Source organism: Eptatretus burgeri, chromosome 4, assembly GCF_056783735.1.
Source record: "Eptatretus burgeri isolate ZD-2024b chromosome 4, Ebu_testis_v1, whole genome shotgun sequence".
NCBI classification, from domain to species: Eukaryota; Metazoa; Chordata; class Myxini; order Myxiniformes; family Myxinidae; genus Eptatretus; species Eptatretus burgeri.
In genome coordinates, this window is record NC_140964.1 from 890413 (window position 1) to 915555 (window position 25143).

The 25143-nt window shown below is 44.4% G+C and overlaps 2 protein-coding genes across 6 annotated transcripts in view; one reads left to right on the forward strand and one right to left on the reverse strand.

Annotated features, from left to right (window-relative positions):
• LOC147027303 (cysteine/serine-rich nuclear protein 2-like) lies at window positions 1-24069 on the forward strand. 4 transcript variants are annotated; one of them, XM_085876621.1, is made up of 7 exons: window positions 10-106; window positions 266-489; window positions 4647-4800; window positions 9954-10213; window positions 18599-18895; window positions 20767-21020; window positions 22099-24069. In XM_085876621.1, exons 3-7 carry the CDS (start codon window positions 4653-4655, stop codon window positions 23057-23059), a joined length of 1920 nt encoding a protein of 639 aa, XP_085732747.1. In that variant the 5' UTR covers window positions 10-106; window positions 266-489; window positions 4647-4652; the 3' UTR covers window positions 23060-24069. The 4 variants fall into 4 exon arrangements, with proteins under 4 accessions (XP_085732746.1, XP_085732747.1, XP_085732748.1 ...); XM_085876620.1 differs by lacking the exon at window positions 266-489 and having other exon boundaries at window positions 1-106; XM_085876622.1 differs by lacking the exon at window positions 266-489 and having other exon boundaries at window positions 67-84.
• DNAAF19 (dynein axonemal assembly factor 19) overlaps window positions 23851-25143 on the reverse strand; it is a 7731-nt gene continuing 6438 nt past the window's right edge. For both annotated transcript variants that reach the window (XM_085876629.1, XM_085876628.1), the window contains exon 3: window positions 23851-24754. In XM_085876629.1, the coding sequence (XP_085732755.1) occupies window positions 24197-24754 (558 nt within the window). In that variant the 3' untranslated portion in view covers window positions 23851-24196. The remainder of the gene's footprint in view (window positions 24755-25143) is intronic.

Genomic DNA, 25143 nt, shown 5'->3' on the forward strand with positions numbered 1-25143 from the left:
GTGGGCGGATCGAACGTGTTACGAGGCTTTTGTCTGATAACGAGCAAGGCCGCCTGCTTCAGCTGGGTAGGACAGACGCTGCAGGTGTGTGCTGCCTGGTTCGCAGGTACGGTCGCTCCTCTTCTCTGTGCTTTGTAAACGATCGGCCTTTGCTGCCCGATTTGCCCCCCCCGCCCCCCTAACCGTAATTTATTTATTTATTTTTCTCCTTGCCCTTTACCGTTGACCCGTCCTTGCGTCTGTCATCGTCCATCTGTGTTTGCAGCGAGTTTCCATTTGTCCTTTTCAATGAACCATTCCCTTTGTGACGTCGTCGGGTGTCCAGAGCTGAAGGCCCCCCGCGGGTGTCAATGACGCTCAGAGTCGGCGGACCGGCGGTGCTCGGATGAATGGAGTCGGCTTCCCGGAGGAGGGTCGGTTCTTTTGTCTCGATCCAAGCGCAGTCGTCGGGAGAGGGGGAGAGAGAGGGGGAGAGGAGAGAGGGAAGCGGTATGTCGAGGTCCTTGCACTTCCTCCCGGTTCCTTTGCTTCGTACCTGAGTCGACGGGCACGTGAAAGGTGGAGGTGAACGATGACGTGATCCCCTCTTCGTTAACAACCAACCGACTTCAGAACGTCCGGTTCTTTCATTAAGAAAAATAAATTACCCCAACCGCACCTCCTTGAACTTTGTGTTTAGCTCGTCCTCTTGTTTTAAAGTCTCTTTACATGTTTCTTTCGGCGTTTGTGAACCCACTTTATGTTGTAAACCCGACCCCCCCCCCACCCCCACCTTTACGTTTATTGACATTCGTTTTGGCTAATCCTGAATTTAATAAACATTGAAGAATCCCCAACCTCCAGCCTCTGCTGACTTGTGTGACGTCACAGGGTTCTTGGTAAGTTTGGGGCGAGTCAGAGACATTCTGATTCACCTCGCATTTCCGTGACGTGTGTCGGAGTTTTTTGTGGGAGGTGGGGGGGGTGGTGGTGCTGGACCCTGGCCAGTTCCCTGGCATTTCCGTGTTCTGCGAACTGCGGACACGCTGTTACTGTGGACCTGCTGTTCCCTGTTCCCTTTACTCTGTTTTTTTTTTTTTTTTTTTTTTCTTCGTCACTCTCCATGACGACAGATTTCTTTCTTGTGTTTCTTTTTTCACCCCTACCATCACGTGACCAGCTGCTCTGTTTCCAGAAACCTAAATCGCCCAACAGGTTCCTTACGGCACAACCAAGACTTTTGGGTTCACAGCGCATCATCACTTGGTCGTGTGTCGACCCAGGTCCAGAGCTTGACAAATATAACCGTTTGGGTTTGCCTTTTTTGGTGTTCCCAGCTGAGCACGTAGCGCGTGTTCAGACCTCGATCTCAAATCCCTTCCGCTGTGTTGCTTTCACGTCCCAATGTCTTTGTAATCCACGTAACAGTATCACCGATGTCTCCTAATGTTCTTTCTTGTTGTTGCACGTTATGTTTGTTCAAGCCTTTCTATAAGTCTTGGACATTTGAAAATAAGTGCTGGTTTCCGCCAGGAAAATTATTCTTTTTACATTGGGGTTTTTATCCCACCCCTGAATGGTTCTTTGCTTGATGCCTTTCATATGAGGATCGTTTACATGATCATCGTTTACATGATCGTTTACATGAGGTGGCTTTAGTGGTGACTTCTATGTATGATTTTTTTTTCTTCTTCTTCTCCTTCTCTACTGACATGCTCAAATGTCTCCGGCCTTTCCATCACATGGAACATCCAATCCCTGCCATCGCCATGGTTATGACATGAATCTCCTGCCCTTTGTCTTCCTGAGCCACGTCCAGCACCAAGGGGGCACGGCCCGCCACCTGCACGCCGTCTGATTTACAGCCGTGGCTGCACTGGCGGAGCCATGCTCATCTGTATTCAGGCCCCTTCGTGGCGCTCGGGCTGTCCGATCGCACGGCGCCGCTTCGCCCTGCATTCCAAAGCTGCATTCTCTGCACATTGAGGCATTTCTGAGCTCTTGCATTGCTTGCATTCACGTACAATTTTTCTTTGCAGTCGTTTTCTTTTTTTTCCATTCGACTCATCAATTTACAATTTCGACCAATCAGCAACGAGATGCTTCAGTAGTAGCAGCTGCCTCTTTAATATGTCCCCTTTTTGCTTACATACATGGTTGAGAAGATGTGTCCTTTATAGTCGCAGATATTAAGACCAGCGTCGGGGTGAACAGACGCCCGTGCTTCGTGATCCCTTTTGAGCTGGGTACCAGGTATGGGTTTTGCAGAGCATTTCCACCTACAGAATGCAGGCAACCACCGAGCTCGACAAATGTTTCTGCCTGGTGGTCATTTTACAGATTATACAACGGACACACTTCTGCAATCATTATCTTCTGGAGTGAGCTTGTCGGTACCTGTAATTGCATAAATGATGCTTCTCCTTGTGAAACTTTGCCGTGTTGCATCGTATCCCTGGTGCGCTTGTGCCGTAACTTGAGACAACCGCCTCTGTAAGTGCTCCCTGGCTAAAATCTGCCGCTCTGGAGTGGAAAATGTTGTCACCCTCCTCCCACTCCTCCCTTCCTTCCCCTTCCCTCTACTTCTCCTTCAGCTGCCTACCTTGGAGAGGAAATGGTGGGGGTGGGAAGGGTGCAATCTGGCGTGCATTCCTGACTTTCACCACTTTTGTGATCTTCAAAATTTGCCATCTCAGAAGCCCTTTGAACTACCACCTTCAAAATGAATTGTTTCCACTGTTGCTAACGAATACTTTTTTTTTTCGTCCACTTCGAAGCGTGAGCGCTGGATTTTTCGACCTCGAATCCGAGCGAGACCCGTGACTTTCGCAGCAATTTGCTGCTGCTCTCCTTTATTGCCATCGTGTGTTCGGATGCACGTTTACCGACGTGAGCGTTTGGAATCGGTGCAAGGACGCCAGCAGATTGTAATGCACGTGGACATCGGTTGCAGCAGCTTTGCCGTTGCCCTACCAGTCGTCGTGCCCAGAGGCACAAACGAACGGAAGTGATTTTAATTGCCTTGCTTTGCCTTTCACTTTGATTCCACAAAAACGATTCCATCCTGAGCAGACGTCTATGTGACTGCAGTGAATGGTTCTGTCTATCTTTTCCAGAACCTTGATAATGGGCCTCGTGGCTTGAGGACGTACCACTGTCCCTCCATCAAGTTCCTACTGTGTTATAAGAGTATGTTATTGATGCGGAAGACTACCTCAGCTCATACTTCATGTCTCTTGTCATGATTTGTTCGTCATTCCCCTGTGTGCTGTTCCACCACGAACCAGGTGACGGCGCATTACATCAAGGACCATTTCTACGTCTGATTTTTGAGGACTACCACAACATTTATAAAGGCATCCACCAATTGTTTGTGCAGTACCACAAGGTACCCCAGCATGAAGGACCATCGATATTGACATGTTGGTAATCTGTCGGACATATTGGTGTGGTTGCAATAATTACCAGATAAATAACGTGTTCATTAATCTGTCGTTTTTATTGGTCCATTCATCTTGGAGTGTTGCACAGCCGGGCAATGGATTTGCTTCAAGAATCGAGTTTGATAGGTACTCCGATGCACCAGCCTTCGTCTGTCTGGTTCTCGATATCAGCCCGAAGGAATTCGTCTTGGGCGCTACACTTGATATCCATCTCAGTTGTGTATGGCGGTTGCTGTACTCACCAGTTTAACACCACCGTGTCTCAGGCTCATGGCGGAGCTTGAACTTGTGTAACATGCAGGACATTGATTTTTATTTGAAATGACTCGTTTTGGTTGAACCTGCATTTTGAAATTGGATTCGGGGGAGAATGAGTCGTCCATGCTGCTGAAACATCTTCTTGGCAAGGGTTACATTGGGTGGTTTGCCCATTGTCTTCCCAGCAGTAGTTATAACAGGAATTTGTCATTTGTTTATCGTGCCGGCGATAGCTCGCCTACTCTTCACGAAGGACGCCGAGAGGTATTTAACCTCCACCAAGTAATGCCAGCAGACGGGACGCACGGTTTAACGTCCACCCGATGGACGGCACACGGTGATGAATCGCACACATTGATGGAACGCCAAGATGACGGTGTTTCGCTGGGTCAGGATTTGAACACAGGCTAGACCGCTTAGAGGTGAGTGTGCATACCTCACCTTTAAGTGAGGCTATCCTGCCAGCCCGAGAACGAGGAGACAGAAATGGATTTGATTTTAAAATGAAATAAATAAACAAACATCTCGTGTAATTGTTCCTTGCCATTCCTGCTGAACATCCAGACTCGTGAGGAAAGGAAAATGCACATTCCACGTTTTATTCCCAAGACGTCCTTTTCCAGCTGGAACCGCTTATTGCGGATGGAGCCGCATGTTGAAGTCTTTGGAAAAGATGTGAATGATTCAATACATTTGGCCGTAAAAGTAAATACTTTAGGATCCTTGAATATGATGCCGCTGGGCAGTCGGGTTGATAATGTCATGGTGTTCTTGAACCGCCTGTCGCCTTTTTTTTATTTATTTATATTTTTAATCATTGCCATAGTTAACTAGGAGATCCTTCCAGATCACGATTGCACGATGACGTGTCTGGTTATAAAGGGACAAATCTCGATTGAATTGCAATTTGATACCACTAGAGACATCTGTACCAGCATTTTGCTCTTTGTGTGTGTGCACGTCCAGATCACGATGGCCGAAGTGTTGAAGAGGAAATTTGAGGAGGTGGACGGAGCTTCACTTTATTCCTCCCTCAAGGACTCCGAAGATGAGCTGTCGAGCAGTGAAAGTGCCGACAGCGGAGACAGCCTCAATCCGCCCTCGGCCTCACATTTCACACGTAAGTTCCACTCCCTGTCCTCATCCGTACCGCTTTACCTGCGGTCTGTGTCGTGCGTGATGCGGTCGAGATGTTGCAAATCTGGATATATTTGTTTCACGACGGCAATCACGAAATGATTTGGATATGTTTAGGCTTTTTGATCAAGTTTTTTTTATTTTTTTTTTATTTTTTTATTTTTTTTTTAATGTGTTTACCGGTTTGAAATCTATAAATCGTTTGCTCAAAATCCTTTGTGGGATAAAGTAACTGGCATGGGCCACGGATTGTGCAAGTTTCCCTGAAGGTCAGTGAGGAGGCGGAGCGATACAGGTAACGTATTTTGAATCTTATGACTATTTCACCTGTCAAAGCTGAGTATGTTGGAACACAAGCTGCTGACTCGAGGCCCTTGTGCACGTCTTGTGTGTGAACCTTCACAGCGACTTTTAAAATGGTCTCGAAATATCCAATCGACAGGGAATGACTGACTGGCAGGTTGTTGTCTCTGTGTGTAGGTGTTAGGAGGAGGAATGAGATCCACAAGGCCTAAAGTATCGACCTTCACGAAGATTTTTTGTTTGTTTCAGAGACCAAGTTTTGTTGTTGTTTTTCATATTATACGTGGGAGCGTTTTCAGATTTCTCATGAGCAAATGCGTATTTAATTTGATTACGAATCCGGCCTGCTGGTCGCATCATAACTGACGTGTGGCTGTGGCCGATGCAGTGGCCCTGTAGATTGGTGCAGGAATTTCGAAGTTGGCTGTGGTTCCATCACAGCACTGAGTGGCTGACCCAATCAATTAATTAAATAATTCAATGATTGATGATTGAAAGCTTTATTTATCTATTTATTTATTTAACTAACATCCACAAGCAAGACGGCTGACTTCACATTCACGATTTCATACTTGCTGATACAACGCCCTGCCTGCAAGTCACCAGAGTGGTAGTTTTATAGTTTGGTCGTGAATTAGAATCGAGACTAGACTGCTCAAAACGTGAATGCTTGAGGGTTCCTTGGAGATGACGTGCCAACCTATCTTCAGGTTTTCTTTTTCGTAGTATTTTTGTTTGTAGGGCTCTTTAGCAGGGTTTATTTTTGTTGGACTTGAAGGGTTGGTGGTCGGACGGCAGTTTGTAGTCATATCTTACCTGAGCGGTTGAAACGAGTACCGCGTCGGTGACCTCGCTCCCATTCATCATGCAAAATATCATCACAATAAGACCTCGTGATAATCGACCACAAACAGCTCTTTAAAAGGTTCAGCTGTGTTGTTGTAAAGAATAATCGGTGGACTTTGCTTTCCCCAGAAAAAACTGATGTTCCGATGCCAACATATAATAAAATAAAAATTAATGGAATCATAAAAATGAGTACCAATCAACATGATCTTTCAGCTAATAGCTATACTGTATCTCTATTATTACCAAATCTAACCAGCTGTAAGCCTTTAAACCAGTTTTTGCCTCCCTAACCCTGCCCCACTCGTGTGACCCGTATACATGAGGTCATTTTACCGGTGTGGTATACGCATCATCTTGCAAGACAAAAAATAAAATGAATGGATGTGGTCGTTTAAAAAAATTGCGAATGCATGGGGGATTATAGTTGAGAGAAGGGAAGATGACTGGAGAGTGTTTGAGCAGAGACAGAGGAGCAAGGGAAGGGGGTATGTATGGGGCACGTGTGCTGGTGAAGGGTTGGTGTTGTGGGGGATTAAATATTCCACCGTGTTTTCCAACGTAATAAATATGCCCATAGCAGTTTCCCTGCAGTATCTGTGACTGTGCAGATGTCGTGCTTCCGGTGTCAAATGTTCCTCCATTGTGGATGGAGTATCACGCGTCTGAAACAAGGAGATTGTGGGACCAAACGTTCCATTCATCGTCTCCTTGCATTTGAGATCGCATATAGGGTCAGGCGTATGTGTGGGTGGAGTGAGCAAACAAATTAAATTGCCATCATTTTATTATTGGGAAGTAAAACATTATTTACAATACGCATTAAGAATGATGACGTCATGAAAAAGTCATCAAAACAAACATTGATTTGTGTTTACACGTGCTGTTGCACCATAACACATTAACCTGCACCACTCCGTTTTTATTTTTATTATTATTATTATTTTTTTTAACCACGTCACACCACATTGTATCATACCATTCCACGACGTGCTTCGCCGTGTATACCGTGTTGTCCTTTGTTGTATGATGATGTGTCTTGCCATGTCTGTTCGCACAACGCTCAGATATTGACCTGCACGGTCCTGCATCAAGCCGTGATGTATTGCACACCGTACACTCCTCATGCGTTGCACTTCACCAACATTGGCTACTCTGCACTGCACCATTCTCTCGCACACATTCACATGAACACTCGCACGAAACATAAACCCACACCTAATACCAAAAGGAGCTCATGCTTGCCACCTTGCTCCTCCTGCTTACTATCGTATCGAAAACAAGGTCCTCTGGACCATTGGGATCTCAACACAGGAGGCTGATTCTCAGGGTTCGTCACTTCCAGTGGCCAGTGCACCTGGTCTTGCTCCTCTGCCCTTCTAAAACCCACTACATGTCGCATGCGTTCCTCTCGAAATGCTCACCTGCTTACCCACTCAAAGTTCAGATTAGATACTCACCTGCATTTGTTTGTCCCCTTATTCTCCTGATTATGGAACAGGCTCCATGTGGCTGTTGTATCGTACTCCTCACTTCAGTCTTTCAGATGTGCTTCCCCGTCACTACCTCGTGCACATCTACGATCTCTTCGATACACGCTGATTCTTTCCTATTCTGTTCCTCTCTGGGCCACCGTGACTTGTTTTTGTGTTTGTTTTCCTCCTTGTATGTCTACCTCCACCCCCTTCCACTCCCCACCTCCGATACACTTTGGTAGTTTGTAAATCTGCTGCCCTTTATCATTTAGTTTCTCCACGAGCCTAGAGCCCAAGACGTGTGTGTGTGTGTGTGTGTGTGTGTGTGTGTGTGTGTGTGTGTGTGTGTGTGTGTGTGTGTGTGTGTGTGTGTGTGTGTGTGTGTGTGTGTGTGTGTGTGTGTGTGTGTGTGTAAACTAACACGACTTGTATGAAAACTTAATGCGATGCATGACAGTCCACCACAGAGTGTAACACGACACTTTAAAATTAAGCAAACTTTAACTCGCCCAAAGTTCAAACCACAGGTGTACGCGTGAGGGAGGGGGTGGGGGGGGGGCAGGGATGGGTGATTCATTGAACGCATATTGGGATTACCAGTTCCACCTGCGCCCACTTTCACGTGTTCTGCCCACGGAAGTTTCCACATCTCTAAAACAAAGAGCTGGAACAAACATTAGATATTTAATGGACGCAACATCCCTGCACGTTTGGGACACTCGAATGTCTGTGTGCTTTACCTTTAGTCTCTAAATGAGTGGGAGACAAGGTGTTTGAAAGATCGATTGCATGCTCTTAACTCCACCCTTGCCAAGCTTCCAAATCTAGTCTGGTTTGTATCGATGTATGTTTTGCATCCTTCTGAACAACAAAATAAATGGCATTTATTTAATTTGTTGCCTCACTCCACCTGACCACACCCAGCCTCACATGCAACACGATGAATACGACGTTGGGTCTCGCCATCTGCTTCTTTACAGTCGCGTGATGAGCTCCCTCTCATTTTGGGAGATATTTAACATCTGGCACTCGTTGCATGCACAGTCCTGGATGGAGACCACAGCAGTGCTCAAAATGTCAGATCTGAGGGCTAGTTTTTGGTGATGCCTTCAGTTTGTAAATTGCTAATCGATGCCTTTGCCTCACAAAAAGTTATTACATTCTTGAAGAGTCTTTGGAATCGATTTCATATTGGGAAGGTGAAACAGTTGTACTAGATTTTTGTAACTTATCGGTGCTTCCTTTTCCTGTATTGGTGGATTGACGTTTGGCCTACTTGTCTGGAAAGGGAAAGGGTTTATACAGGATGCTGAACTGAGATCGACTGCCAGAAGACTTCCCTCCCATCCAATCCCATCCCTTTCTGCCCTTGCATCAGGAAGAGGGATTCAACTGATATTCAATTTTTAGATAAAGTCGACTAATTTTGTCACGAATGCCAGTCCCCTTTTCGAGAGATTGCCATGATTGTAAATTGCACAAGAGGCAATCTATTTATTACATACACATGGTGGTTTAAATTAAGACTGGAAAGAAGGTAGGATTATGCATGTGGGGAAAGAAGATTGAGAAGGGAATGGCACGTATGGAGAATCCATGACGGAAATGGGATTGGGAGGGGGGGGGGGAAATAGATTTTATAACTGTGTTGTGAGCATCACACTTCGCTAAGCATCTCATTATATTAAACTACAGAGCAGAAATGTTTGTTCTCTTAGCAGTCCTTTTACACAGAGGCATCCATTCACACATGTTTTGTCTTGTCCCATCGGTGTATCTTTCGTGAGTTTTGATTTTTAATTACCGGATCTTATTGGGCTGGCGGAATGACCGAGAGGTACGCTCTCGCCTCGTAGCTGTCTAGTATGTGTTTGAATCCCGACCCAGCTATAAAACTGTCATCAAAGGCAGGGTGATTCATCGATGTGTGTGCCTTCCCTTGGACGGACGCTAAACTGTGCGTCCCGTCTGCCAGCATTAGTTGGAGGACGTTAAAGATCCCACGGTGTCCTTTGAAGAGGAGTGGAGCTCTTGCCGGCCGGCACTCCGGCCAATTTGACTTCCTACGTTTGAGTGGCGACACTTCCAGGATTGTAACCGTAGCCATAGAAACTGTTTCGGTAGCACCGACGCTTTTTATAGGACATGGTACTTGATGATGATGGACCTTATCATTTGTTCTGAATGCTTCCACTTTTTGTGCAAAACTAGTTCATGATCTTTTGAATCACTGCTAAGTCACCTCCCCACTTTCCCTGGATACCTAAATGCAGGTTTCTTGTCATTCGTTTGTCCACATGTCCAGTTTGCACCTCTTTTTCAGTTCTTCATGGCCTTACTGTCAGTTGTTACTCCTAATCCTTTATCAGTTACTGTGAGCCTTAGTTCTGTATCGAAATTTTTTTTTTTAATTACATGACATGCTTCCACTTATATTCTTCCAAATAAACTGACTGCCTTGGTTTATGTTATGCATGATAATTGATTAAATATCTTGCTGCTTTGTCCTCAGCTGCATCTATTCTGAATCCGACGAAGCGCCCACGAGGGAAGAGTGTACGGTTCAATCAGGTGATGGTGTATTACTTCCAACGTCGGCAGGGTTTCACAAGCGTACCCAGCCAAGGTGGCAGCACGCTCGGAATGGCAGGTCACCATAATCACATGGCCACGTACACCTTAGGAGAATTTGCTCGTGAGCGTGAAACCATGCACCAGCATGTGCTACATCAACACCTCAAGGAAGAACGTCTTAACTCGCTTCGTTTGCAAGTATGATTACCCAGATTTGAACTTGTGTTCTCCCTCCTCCACCCATTCCTGCCCCCCCCCTCTCCAATCCACCTACACATTTTTATGCTGAGATTACTTCTGGAAACTGTCCCTTGGACTGTAGCCATGAAAGGCCTATTTGGATGTTCAGCTTGAAATAAGTTAAAAACTAATTAAAGGTAGTCATCATGAGTTTACCAAAGGTAGTTTCTGTTTGACAAATCTTTTAGAGTTCTATGAAGCAGTGTATGATTGGGTGGATGAGGGAAAGGCAGTGGACATAGTATATCGAGACTTTAAGAAGGCATTTGATAAGGTACCACATCGGAGGTTGTTAGCCAAAGTGAGGGCTTGTGGAGTGGCTGGTCAGGTGGCTAATTGGATTGCAAACTGGCTTAGTGGTAGGAAGCAAAGAGTGGCTGAGAGTGGGAGAATGTAAGTGGCGGGGTACCTCAGGGATCAGTACTCGGACCATGACCAGGCCCCCCTAACAAACGGACGCCAACGTTGTTAGACGGGATGAAAACCCGTCATTCTTGTTACAAAAACAGCGAAAATTGATGAAAAAGCGGCCGAAATTGAAACCAACACAGTAATTACGGTCGCAATAACAGATATAACCGAAACCAACATGTTTATTCTACACACAAAAACGGTCGTGACGGAAACAAGAACGGACAATCCCGAAATAGATTGGTGGGGAACGGAAGCAACATTGGTTATCTCCGTCGCGAAACGTCCGAGAGCGAAACAAAAGCGGTTCATTCCGGTTACTGTAGTGCGAACAAGATGGCGGATGCAGTAGAACGACCTGTTACGGTATGTAAATTTTTAGTGCTTGTGCCTCAAACATAAATTTAATATAGATAATATATAGTGGGTGGTACCTGATGTAGTTTTAACAATTTATTAAACCGAATTTTGTTGTGATGATAATGTTTGGTTTGCCTGTATTTCAAGCCCCCGAGTGAAGGATCGCTAGTTGTGTATGCCCAGTTCAACATAGGGGATCGTGTATGGGATCTTTTTACAGTTTTTACTTCATATTAACTTTGTTATTTTATTGGAATTTGCAATTTATTATTACTATCAAATTTTACCTCTTGCAAATATAAACGATCAATCGTCACTGATCGCTGCAGCACGGGGGCACGAATTACACGAATTGTCAGCCACACATTAAGTCAAGAGGGCGCATTTATCGCTGCTTGTATAATATCCCGTACCACAAACGGGTTTTCATTAACAGACATGATATATTCAAGGCAGACTACGTTAAAGTTAACTTACCATAACTTCAAGAACTTTTCAAGCCGCCATGTTTTCCACGTTATGGTAACCGGAATGAATCGCTTTCGCTTCGGTCTCCGCCGTTTCGCGACGGAAATAACCGATGTTGCTTCCATTCCCCAATGTTCTATTTCGGGATTGACAGTTCTTGTGTCCATCACGACCGTTCTTGCGTGTAGAATAAACGTGTTGGTTTCGGTAATGTCTGCTATTGCGACCGTAATTACTGTGTTGGTTTCAATTTCGGCCGCTTTCCCATCAATTTTAGCTGTTTTTGTAACAAGAATGACGGGTTTTCATTCCGTCTGACAACGTTGGCGTCCGTTTGTTAGGGGGGCCTGATTACTATTCATGATTTACATCAATGATTTGGATAGTGGGATAAAGAGTAGGTTTTCAAAATTTGCAGATGGCACAAAGCTTGGAGGTGAGGTGGATAGCAGAGGGAGTGGTGATCAGATTCAGGAAAGTATTGATACTTGTATTGATTGGGCAAAAGACTGTCAGATGTAATTTAACCTGAGCAAGTGTAAGGTGTTGGGGATAGGAAAGAACAATGAAAATAGAGATTACAGGATGCAAGGGGTAATGTTGGAGCGTGTCACACAGAAGGATCTGGGGGTGGTCATAGATATGGGAGGTAAGCAGGCAGCACAGTGCCAGGCAGCTATAGGTAAAGCAAATAGGGTTTAAGGTTGTATTTGGAGGGGGTTCATTTATAAATCAAAAGAGGTGGTATGGTGTTAACATTGTACAGGAATTTAGTGAGACAGGGCCACAAGACTCAGCTATGAGGAGCGGCTGAAGGAGACAGGGCTTTATACACCAGAAAGGAGGTGGTTACGAGGAGACATGATGGAGATGTTTAAGATAATGAAAGGTGGAGATATAATAAGTGAAGATGAATTATTCAACAGAGTAGACAATGATAGGACCAAGGCCCATACATGCATAGCTTGAAAGTAGAGGAGAGTTAAGATGGGAGTAAGACAGGGGACTTTTACTCAGAGAGTAGTTAATGCATGGAATGGTCTCCCTGGAAAAGTTGTGGCAGCAGAAACGGTAGATAAGTTTAAATTGGAATGTTAAGTACCTGGAAGTTATGGAGATAGAGGAGTATCGGGATGTTGACAGGACTTTTAGGTAGTTCGAGCATTGATGGGTGATTGTGTGCATGTGTACAGAGTGCTATTGGTGGGGGTCTCGTCAAGGGGTGTCGTGTGGGTGATGTGTGTTTTTAACCAAGCCCATGCCCCCTCCCCTGAGGGGGGGGGAACTTAAAATAAATATATAAATTTTTTCAAATTGCATTTTCTTCTGGATCTTGTGTTGATCAGTTAGTGTGGTGTTCACGCAGGCATGATGGGCTGAATGTCCTCCACCTGTGTCTGTTTTCCTTGTATTTCCTTATAAGTGTTCTTTGACTCGTTATAGCAGTAAGAAGTTTACTAAAAGTGCTGATGTTCAACTTTTACTGTTTGCCACACATTATCTCATCTTCAGAACCTGTTGGTGCATTTAAACTTGCATCTTTAGCTATTACATTGGTTGTACTAATGTTATGACATTTAAAAAAAATTTTGATCAACCAAATCTCGGGCACAAAGCCATGTGGATCCTCTAACGACGCCACTGCTTACGCAGGGACACCATTGAGAAATCTATAGAGACTCTTTGGGAGGTGGCCAGTGCAACCTCTTCAGAACTCTGGGTCCCACTGGGGTTTTGGCCTCTCTCGGGAATGTGGGTCCCCCTCTTGGATGGTGAGGTGCAAACTCTTCCTCCTGAGGCACAGCATTCCAAGTTCCGGTGACTTCTTCCTCTCAAACTTGTGGCAGCGTGAATCTTGAGAGATCCTCCAGCCTCAGATTTTGACTGGTTACCCAGAGGAGTAAATCAGGAGTGTCAACTCCTGCAAAGGTTACGCACTTCACAGGGGGCCATCGGGTCCTCTCGCATCCGGTGACCCTACTTTTTTTTTTTTTTGTATACCTTGGTCGAGGCTCGTATGAGAGCTAACACACAACTCACAGCAAGGAGGCATGAGACAAGAGGGGCGGGAGTGGAAGGGACAAAACAGTGGGGAACAGACACATTAGGTGAACTGTGGAAGGGAGAGGGATGGGGATGGGACGGGGAACATGGCGAAGAGAAGATGGACATTTCAGGGACTTTCAGGAAGGAAAGTAGGAGAAATGAAGGAAGTGGGCTTGGGTGGATTATCGGGGGTAGAAAAGATCGAGGATTTGGATGGGGGAAGATAAGAGGTGGTGGTGAACACCTGTTTTGAAAGCCTGGAGGGAAGAATGGGAAAGAATAGAGTGAGGAAGTTTATTCCAAAGGCGGGAAAAAAAGAGGAATGAAAGAGTGAAGATGAGCAGTGATTCGAGATTTTGGTAGTTTTACCAGAAGGGGGTTGTTGGCGGACCTTGAGCGCCCTGTGGAGCTCAAGAGGGCCGAGGAAGGACTTAGCACGACGGAGGATTCCCAGTCGGCGACTGGCTTTTGAGGCGAGGTTGGAAATGTGACTTTCCCAGGAAAGGTCATGGCAGATAGTGAGACCTAGAAGCTTGAAAGAAAAGACTTCTTCCAGAGGATTGTTGAGAAAGTGGATGGGGGGGTTTTGTAAACGGTCCTTTCGAATTTGGGAGGAAGGGGATCCCCACTTTGGCATCCAGTGTTGCAGTAGCTAGGAATGGAGGAGGTGGGGAGGGAGAGGGGCAGCTCTTGCCACCTCACGGTGGCAATGGACTGCAGGACATAAACACCCAGTCTCAGCGGTTAAAAAAAAAACAATTGTTCCCTTCTTTACAATCCGAGTTGGGTAATAAAGTTGAAAATTGAGCCAAAAGACTGGTTAGCATTCTTGTTTTATTGCCAAGACTTTAGTGGATGATTTGAGATATATATATATATATATATATATATATATATATATATATATATATATATATATATATATATATATATATATATATATATATATTTTTTTCAATCGAGTTTGAGTATTCCTTGTTTGTGATTTTAAAACGCACCTTATCCGAGTGGAAGTTTAATAACTACATTGATGTTTGTTTGTTTGTTTGTTGTGGTATGACACTTTATTTATTCGATAATTTTATGGTACCAAAGCTGTGATTTGGGTCTCATCTGTTCAGTCACTTGACTGCATTTTGATTTTCCAGAAATCTAAAAACTGGATCTTTTTTTTTTTGTTAAAAGAGGAATTGCATGTTTGGCAATTGGTGTGTAATGATTCCTTGACTTGACTTGGGTTCTGTTTGGTGTGATGTCATCTCTGCAAAAATCCCGGTGTCAAGGTCCTGCTTGCCAGAGAAAAAAAAATAACCGTGGCACACAGCAGAATCGTGAGGCAACATGTCCAACGAAGCATTCCGATCCAACATTGGTCAGGTTATTGCATGGACCAAAGTGTGAGACCCACCGATGGTATCTCAGGTTTTTGTGTAACTTGTACATATCACATGTACAGTGGTGAGAAAAAGTTTGTGAACCCTGAAGAATTTTCTGTATTTCTGCATAAATTTGACCTAAAATGTGATCAGATCTTCATCTAAGTCGAATAGTAGATAAAGAGAACCTGATTAAACAAACAGCACACACACAAAAATCTACTTTTTAAGGTCATCTCTAACGAGGTGACCTAATAAAAGCAGTCTCGATGTCCGTACCCATTTTTTTTCCTTCCGATTTTCTTGATATTTGGTATGTGGGTAGATGTCTGAGGGATGCACGACGGTATGACCTTTGACCCGATTGAAGGTCAACATCAAGGTCACTCCAAAGTTGCAAAATTGTCCATTTTCAAAATCTATCTCCTCGTTTATGATCCGATCTTCGAAATTTCTTCGGAATCTGATAATATGGAACAATATCTAAATTTGGTCAGGCCGGTTTTTAAAAATTCGTCCTGGTTATCGAGTCACGTGTCTTCAAAGTTGGAGAAATCGTCGATGTGATTTCGCCTGATCTTGATGAAACTTGGTATGTAGGTAGGGGTCGATGAGTGATGCATGATTGTATGACTTTAGACACGATTGAAGGTCGATGGCAAGGTCAAGGTCACTCCAAAGTTGAAAAATCAGCTCATTTCAACATTATCTCCGCCATTTTTACCCGATCTCGGCGGAATTTCCATCGGATTAAGATAGGGTACAATATCTGAATCTGGTCGGGTCTTATTTTTCGAATTTGTAATTTGATTTCTGAGGTTTTCTATCCTTTTTACTCCCGGGCTTTCGTCTGAACGTTGAACCAAAAGACAAGACGACATCGAAACCATTCTAAGCCGATCAGAGATCCACATCTACAGAGCTTCAGAGATGACCGTCAACCCCACCTGGGGGTAATTTTTCATTTATTTATTGAGCAAAATGATCCAACATTCAATTTCTTTGTCAGAAAAACTATGTGAACCTCTACATTCAGTAACTGGTGACACCTTGAGCAGCAATGACTTCAACCAAACGTTTCCTGTAACTCTTGATCAGTACTGCATATTGGCTTCGAGGAATTTCAGCCCATTCCTCCACACAGAACTTCTTCAACTCAGAGATATTTGTGGACTTTCTTGCATGAAATGCTCACTTCAGGTTCTGCCACAACATTTCAATTGGGTTAAGGTCTGGACTTTAACTTGGCCATTACAAAATGCAAAATCTCTTCTGCTTCAGTCATTCTGTTGTGGATTTACTTGTGTATTTAGGATCGTTGTCTTGCTGCTTGACCCACTTTCTGTTAAGTTTCAGCTCATGGACGGATGCCATGACATTCTCCTGTAGAATTTTCTGGTCCAATCCAGAATTCATGGTTCCGTCAATGATGGCAAGTGATCTGGGTCCTGAGGCAACAAAGCAGCCCCAAACCATGATTCTCCCACCACCATGCTTCAGGGTTGGGATGAGGTTCTTATGTTGGAATGCAGTGTTTGGTTTTCACCAAACATAACGTTTCTCATTTAAGCCAAAAAGTTCCACTTTCGACTCATCGGTCCACAGAACATTCTTCCACCAGCCTTCTGGATCATCCAGGTGGTCCTTGGCAAGCTTGAGATGGGCGACAATGTTCTTTTTGGAGAGCGGTGATTTCCTCCTTGCGATCCTCCCATGCACACCACTCTTGTTCAGTGTTTTCCTGATGTTGGATTCATGAAAACTGACATTAGCCAATGCAAGAGAGGCCCACAGATCCTTAGACATTACCCTGGGGTTATTTGTGACATCCTGGATTATTGTGAACACCTTGCTAATGAAGTGATTTTTTTTTTTGTTGGACGCCCGCTCCTTTTGTAACCTTTTCCAGACTGATGAGCATTGACAACTCTTCTTCTTTTTTTTTTCTGAGTTCCTCAGAAATCTCTTTTGATGGAGGCGTGATGTGCTTCCACAAACCTGTGTGGTGAAGACCAGACTCTGATGGTGACGAACAAAGTTTAAGTTTTTCATAGAGGGCAGGGCCACCCAAACACACTCTTCATTGTCATCCAAAGCCAGTCACCGACTGGGCATCTTCCATTGTGCAAAGCCCTTCCTCGGCACACCTGAGCTCTTGACCACTTACAAAGCTTTCGTCCGCAGCCTGATGGAGTACTGCTCTCCTCTCTGTGCTGGTGCTCCCATCTCTCACCTTTCTCAGCTTCACGCTGTGGAAACCAAGGCATTTAGGATCATTGGTATCTCCCGCAATGAGGCTGAGTCTTTGGGTCTCTCACTCTCTCACCGCAGGCAGGTCGGTGGTCTGTCTTTCTTCTACCGTCTCCTTTCCGGCCTCCCCCCCCCCCCGCTCTGTCTGACATATGTGCTCCCCATATTTCCATAGGGTGCTAAAGGTCTGCTACCCCCCCCCCCTTCTGGTAAAAGTACCAAAATCAAAAATCACTGCTCACCTTCACTCTTTCATTCCTCTTTTTTCCCACCTGTGGAACAAACTCCCACACTCTTTTCAATCACACTCTTTCCTTTCTGAAAGTCCCTGTAGTGTCCATCTTCTTTACTCTGTGTGCCTCTCCCTTCCACAGATCTCCTCATGACTGTTCCACAGTTTTTTCCTTCCCTCCCCCCCCCCTTGTCTCCTGCAACCCTTGTTATATATTCTGTGTTCACTCTCATTCGACCCTCGACAGTGTATACAAAAAAAAATCCCATTGATTGAAACACCCGACTAATTACCCCCTCAGTCGAGCTGATTAACCTCAAGGTTCACATACTATTTCTGACAAAGGAATTGAATGTTGGATCATTTTGTTCAATAAATAAATGAAAAAATGGATTTTTTTTTTTAATACTTTTTTGTGTGTGTGCGCTATTTGTTTCATCAGGTTCTCTTTATCTATTATTATATTAATCAGGTTCTCTTTTTATCTATTATTATTATAAGATGTCCTCTTAGATGAAGATCTGATCACATTTTAGGTCAAATTTATGCAAAAATACAGAAAATTCCAAAGGGTTCACAAACCTTTTCTCACCACTGTACAACAAGGACATTGAGAGGTGTCGATGCACTTTTACATGTATTACATGGCCTTTAGGAAACTATGGACCTCAAAGTTAATGTAGTCACCTTTGAGCTGTCCAGTCTGGGTTTGATTACCGACCAGACTACAGGTAGGATGGGGCATGAATAAGTGTGCCATCTGCTGGATGGGATGTTAAGCTGGGAAACTATCTTGCCAGCATTGGTCGCTGCTAGTGGACATTAAATACCCTTCGGTGTCTTTCACGAGATCAACTGTGTACCCGCAACCTGGCCAAGTTCCAAATTTCTGCCCTCGCTAGTGTATAGTTCTTGCCATGAAACAGTTTCGGTGACATGGAACGTTTCCTCAGGCAGACTACCAGACACACTCACACTCACACACACTGAGAATGAGAACATGCAAAAATCGATGGTATTTAGGAATTCCACTTGAGATCCTTGTATCACATGCTGTGTGCACAGATAAGACTGCTAAGAAAGACCAAACCCAATAACAATGGTGTTGCCAATTTTTTTTTCTTTCTGGTTAATTCCCCCCCCTCCTTCAATACCTGACCTCACTGCTTACCATATACATTCTTCTCATTATCGAACCAGCTGACGCAGAATGGGACGCAAGATCCGGAGCAAGTGCGGTGTCTAACCATCGAAGACATCCCTGACAACGAGATTGACCTGCACGCCATTGAGGTGGACGACTACTTCTTCCTGCAGCCACTCCCAACTCGTAAGCGGCGCACCCTGCTCCGTGCCGCTGGAGTTCGCCGCATTGAGAGCACAGAGAAGCACGAACTTCGGGGGATTCGTGTGTCACGCGAAGACTGCGGATGCGATTGCCGCTCGTACTGTGACCCAGAAAGCTGTGCCTGCAGCCAGGCTGGAATTTCTTGCCAGGTTGGTTGGGTGCTTTATTTATTTATTTATTTTAGGTAATGTTAAAAATATTATTTCGTGTTCTGAGAGCAATGAAAACGCATACCAAATTAAAATTGATGTTTATTTCATGGCATGTGAAAAAGGATCAAAATATTACGTTATCAAACATGCATGATGGTCGTCTGTTATGGGTGTTTGCTTGTGTTCAAGCCCGGTTTGTTGCTTGTGTATGGATGTTTGAGTCTGAACGCAACCATATGGCAAATCTTGGAAATGATGAGCAGTAGTTGAAAAAAAACAAACAAACATGTGAAACGTCTATCCATGCCGTATAAAAGCACTGGTTGCCTTTAGTTGTGAGGCCGTCAATTAAAATACCACATTTAATGAATAATCAGAGGAACCAAGCCATCAGTGTTCTGGATAGTGGAATCGGTCAAGGAGTTCCACCAGGCAACAGTTTCTAGGCTATAGAACTAAGAGCCACAGGAAGGGTCAGTGACCGTCCTCGTCCTACTGCCCAGCATGTGCCATCAAGACAGGACCAATATATCGTCGTCGGTCACCTCCGTAACCACTTCAGGACAGCATGAGAAACGGCCAGAACCACCATTGGAACAAGGGGACGACTCATCATTGACAAATCTTGACGCATCGATTCCCACTTGCATGACAACGATGGGCAGCAACTGGTGGTAACGTGGGTGGAAGACGGTGGGCAAATGTCATCTTTTTTTTTCTGATGAATCGAGGTTCAACGTCAGTTTTCCAGATGGACGCCTTTGCATGTACTGTGAGCAAAGACAGCGCTTTGCTCAGGGCTGCATCGTTGAGAGAGACCGTTTTGGAGGTAACGGTGTTGTGGCTTGGGGAGAAATAGTCAAATGAACCCTCCACACAATGTTGCGTAGCTTACTGCAGCCTTACAGTTCCAATGGACAGCAATATCACAAGCTCTGATCCACCGCCTGTGTTTATCCATGCCCCATAGATTTCAAGCGTGCATCGCCGCCCAAGGTGGTCACACTCGATATTGACTTTACCTTTACCGGAGACCCCTGCATCGTTTAACGTTTGTGACGTCACGTGCACAATCAGATATTTTTTTTCCAGTCTCTGGGCAGATTCTGTCGGACTGTCCTTGAGACATCTCATGTGATTGCATACATTTCGATCGTTTTTCACACGCTATGAAATCTCAATTTTAATTTGGTATGCGTTTTCATTGCCTCTCGGTATGTTTTTGTGGAAGCATGAAATTTGAACTTGATGCTATGTTGCGACCAACAGTTAGTTGTCAGTGGTGGCAGAATTGTAAGCCATTGAGGTGTTACTGTTGCTTCAAGCTTGCCATCAATTCCAAGCTACAATATTACGATTTTAAAATTGAGATCAGTTACTTTGAGTTTATTCTTTGAAAAACCAATTTTTATTTATTTATTATTGTTTTAATAAAGACATGCTTCACTCCAAAAAAAAATTCTGCCTTTTGTTTTGTTTTTTCTTTCACTATTATCGTTTGACATTGAGCTTTGGGAACGAAATATTGTTGAAAACTTTTATCAACATTCGACCAACTTTTAGAATTTGCTATTGATGGTGTTTTTAATTTTTTTTTATTTATTTTCTCATAGTTTGTCCAAGGATTATGGATGAGCTTGCACATAAATCGCATCCAGGGCAAGAAGATTTGGAGACATCAATGTACTTTTGATTGAATTGCAAGGCCATGAGTAGAAAATGGACGATTCAGCACAGCATATGGGATTTGAACCTGGGGTCAGAGCATCATGCATTACGACCATAGTAGTTAATCATTCTTGCCATCTAGATCGGCAAATTAATGAGAGAAGTTGAATATCCAAGTCCTTCCTTTCTCCTTGCAACAGGTCGATCGGCTGTCCTTCCCTTGTGGCTGTACACTGGACGGCTGCGGTAACCCCACCGGTCGCATAGAGTTCAACCCTGTGCGCGTGCGGACACACTTCATCCACACGATAATGCGCCTCGAGTTGGAGAAGAAGCAGACTGGCGGGGTTTGCATGGAAGGTCCAATGGAGCGGGCTGATGGGGCCACAGATTTGGTCGTTCGGCTTGGGGAGGAGGGCAGTGCTGTCGATGGACTCGGCCAAGAGGTTTTCAGGTCTGTATCCTCTTCAAATGGGGACACTTGTCATGGATGTTGGATTTTTAGAGCAAACACGTCAAGATAAGTGAGAATTGAATGGAACCATTGTTGAATTACTAACGATGTCAGAAAATGTGGCCCACTCTTCTTCAAGTATAATTATCATTGTTGTTATCTTTTCTGCCAATTACATTTCTTTCTGGTTTGCAAGTCTAACTTTCTGGGGAAAGCTTGGGTGCGGTATTTTGCAGGCATTGACGAGGTTTCACAATCATCATTGCACTCGTAAATATCGAACACAATTAAACGGTAACTCTTACGATCCAACATCAAAAGCATTATCAAACTCAGAATGAGCTTCTGAAACGATTTCCTACTCGCGACGATTCCACGAGCCTCTGATTTATACAAAAATAAATAAAAACTCCTCACTCTGCTACTTAGACGTGTCTACGTCATAGAATGAAGAGTTTGTTAGTGAACGATTCGTGTTTTGTTGGCTTCTAATTAACCTTTTCCGTGTGTAGTTATTGAAGGCAAATGCTCTTTTGATTACTATTGGTGAGGTAGTTCCGTTGTTGAAGATTAAAGTACTTGGCATTTTACCAGATGTCCCAGATTGATATCCTATCTCGAGTGGCATGCGCCAGTTTCTTCTTGTTGTTGTTGCAAGTTTACCTTTCCTTTATAATTGCTTTTAAGCGACTTGACATTGATCGTCTTCACAACATTCACATTCTCGGCCCACCCTCGATGGGTAATGTACTGTGGCACGTTCTTGGAAATGGACTTTATAATTATTTTTTGAAATAAATTTTGTTGATCACAACATACAAGATAAAGGAAGATCATTTTTGGAGTTTCGGTGACGTCCACGTTTGCTCCATTAAAGTAAGATTTTATTCGACCGATGATATCGTCTGCCGAACCTGATCTTTGTGCCTTTTTCAGTATTTCTGCCAGAAGAACTAGAATGTGTTTTGGGAAAGTGGGGCAACCAACTTGTAAAAATTGAGTGGTCTTTTGCAAGACTAACTTTGTTTGAGATGTTAAACCGACTGCATGTTTTTTTTTTTTAATCTCCCACCTTTAGCATGACAGAAGAAGCTAATCCAATGATGCACCTCCTGTCTGCTGAGACACTAGCCGGGGATGCTGGAGACAGCCCGAGCAGTGGTTTCGCTTCAGCTCTTTGCTCTTCTGACGGAGAAGCTGAGCGGGAGGATGCGCACACCAGATGTTACGAAGATTTTGGCATTCCTACGGCACTGCCATTCCCGGCAGGTGCTACTGAGATGCACGTTCAGGCGGAGCGTGCCAACGATGTTGCATCCTACAGCCTCGACTCTTCACTTTTCAGCTTTCCCTCTGATGAATCCTCCACCGTGTCCCTGTTCCATGAGGAAGAGTACAGCCTCGGCTGCCTGCTTCCACAATCACCTTTGACCTCTGTAGCACTGCAAGATGTAGGAGCATCTTTTCATTCCACACCAGATGAGCCCCAGCGCATGAGCATGACATCTCTTCTGGCCACAGCCCAGGATGTCCCGACATTGTTGCACATTACTGCATGCCAAGACTCACCTATCATTGGTGGAGAGTCGCAAAGCACATGCGAGGCATGTCCTGTGAGCTCCCCTGGGACATACACTGACCTCAGCATATCTGTGGACATTGTCCAACAAAATGACTTGATGTCTGGACAACCAACTTCCATCATCAATAATGCACTTCCCAACAAAGCCATTTTCCCAACACCCGGTAGCGATGTTTTTTCCAGTGGGGATCAGCTTCTACTATCGCATAATTCAGACATAAAAGTACATTCAAATGAATCACATGCGGAGAACACTGCTGACAATCCCAAGTCTAGCCAGAGCTTTTGTACATCTCTGGGTTCTCCATCTGTGCCGATTGCGTGTCGCCACCTGCATTTCCAGCACAGTGCGTTTGTCAGCGTTGAGCACGACGTGGATTCTAGGGAAGATGGTGATAAAAGGAAGGCCAACAATGAAGATGATAATGAAGTTCAGGCAATGGAAGCTGGAGACTGAAATTTGTTTTGTTTTAAATGTCTTTCCATAGCTGGGAATGCAAATAATGGAACTTAAACATTCCTCATGTACGTGCATTACCAACGTATCCATGCACACAACTCGTTTCCAGCCTTTGCTGTAACATGTGAGTGTGGAAAGTGGGCAGGAGGCTATGACTACAGGAGATGTTTATAAAAGATATTTTCACATGAACGGTGGGCCTGGCCTTAATCTAGAGCTGAGCCAGGTGCATAGAGCTGGCATTATCCAAGGCATTGATGCGCATGCTGGGGCCTGGCTTTTACCCGGAGCCCAACGCTTGTGCTTGTGCCTGGCATTTTCAGCTCATGCTTGGGCCTAATATTTTCAGCTCTTGCTTGTGCCTGGCGTTTTCAGCTCGTGCTTGGGCCTGGCACTTTCCCGTTGTTTAAAGCTCGTACCTGAGCCTGGTGGTTCCCCGGGGTTGAAAGCTCGTGCTTCGGCCTGCTGGTTTCCCAGGGTTTAAAGCTCTTGGTTGGGCCTTGCATTTGTCCCAGGGTTTAAATGACGTGGGTTCATATTAAATGTTGAAAATGTTCTGTTGCTTCCATCCCACTGGCACATTTGCAAGGTGTTGTGCACAGTTTGTATACTTTTCGGGATTGAAACATTTTGTTTCGACTCTGGATGTGTATTGGTAATGGTAGAAGTATTTTAATGTTATTGCAGGAAAACTTGAGTGTTCACATTGATGTTGCTTTTCTTGCTGTCGTTTGCATTTGTATTTTTTTTTTTGTTTGTTTGTTTTTCTATGACTATATCGCAAAGTGTATATTTATTCCATGCTTTTAATGAAATTTTATTTATAATTCCAGTGTGATTTCATTGCACATTCATGTTTTCAGTAGCAGCACAACATTCTTTACCTGAAGAGAAACTGTGCAATTGTTTTACAGGAAATGTCATCTTGCTGAACTGTGCTAACAGAAAGAAAATGATGCCATGGTGTGTAATTGGAGCTGTTCTTACCATTAAACCTGTAAAACCTGTATCTGCCTGGTTTGCCTTCTCGTATGCACCGACTATGGGTCATGTTGAGACCGATTCGGGCAATGCTGATCAGTCGTTCCATGAAGATATATCCATCCAATAATTTTCTGCAACCGAAAGCCTCTTCTATTCACTGAAAGATTGTTTCAGGTTTTCAACATCATCAATGGAGAAGGACGATTTTCTAAGGTTCCTAACGAGGCCTGTATTGTGCAAATCTTTCTTTGAAAAATCTACTCCTGCAGGTTGTCCATTTGGGGACATTGAGCTAGTGAGCTGGTTCATTTTATCTGGCTGTGGACCGTTTTCATTCTCCTCACGTAGAGCAGTCGTGGCAATGGATGTGTTTGCAGCAATGGCGGTAAGACGTGTGCACAAATGCTGCAAGGCATCACGCTCCGTCACACTCAGAAAGCTGATGTTGAGGGCAGAACGAAGCGTGCGAGTGAGGAGCCAGAGCAGGCCATAAATTGCGGTTGCGTCTTCATCCTTAAAGCCGTCATTCAGAGCGACCAGGATCTCACCGAGGAGACCGAAGGGAACTTCTGTGGAGAACATCTGAGCAAGCCGTTTTTCCCCGGTGTCGAGCAGCAGACTGTAGCGCTCGTTTGGGTCACCAGCAAGTCCACGCCACATCCCGTGAAGCTCTGCTGCTGTGCTTGGGAGGTGTCGGGATGACTCTCGCTGGGGAGACACAAAGTGAGATCAGAGTAACGTCGCGGGCTTTCCTCAGCTGAAAGCAGGGGGTGTCAATTAAGGCCTAAAATGGCCCTTTCGAGTGAAAATTAAATTGGTTGGTTTTTACATGATTACACTATGTATGAGGCTGTTTCAAATTCACCTGGACTTTTGCCTTGATAGGTAAATTAATCTTTAGATTCGTTTTTGAGGGAATTTGTTTATCGTATTGGTAACCAACACCTCTCATCAAGTGTTTCCAGCTTTGATGCAAGTGTAGATTGTGCCAAATGAAATAACAGGGTGGAGGATGAATAATTGAGAAATTTCTCAATAAAACGTCAAGAGAGCAATGGTTACCTGTCAAGGTGGTAAACAAAGGTCTCTAAAATTTG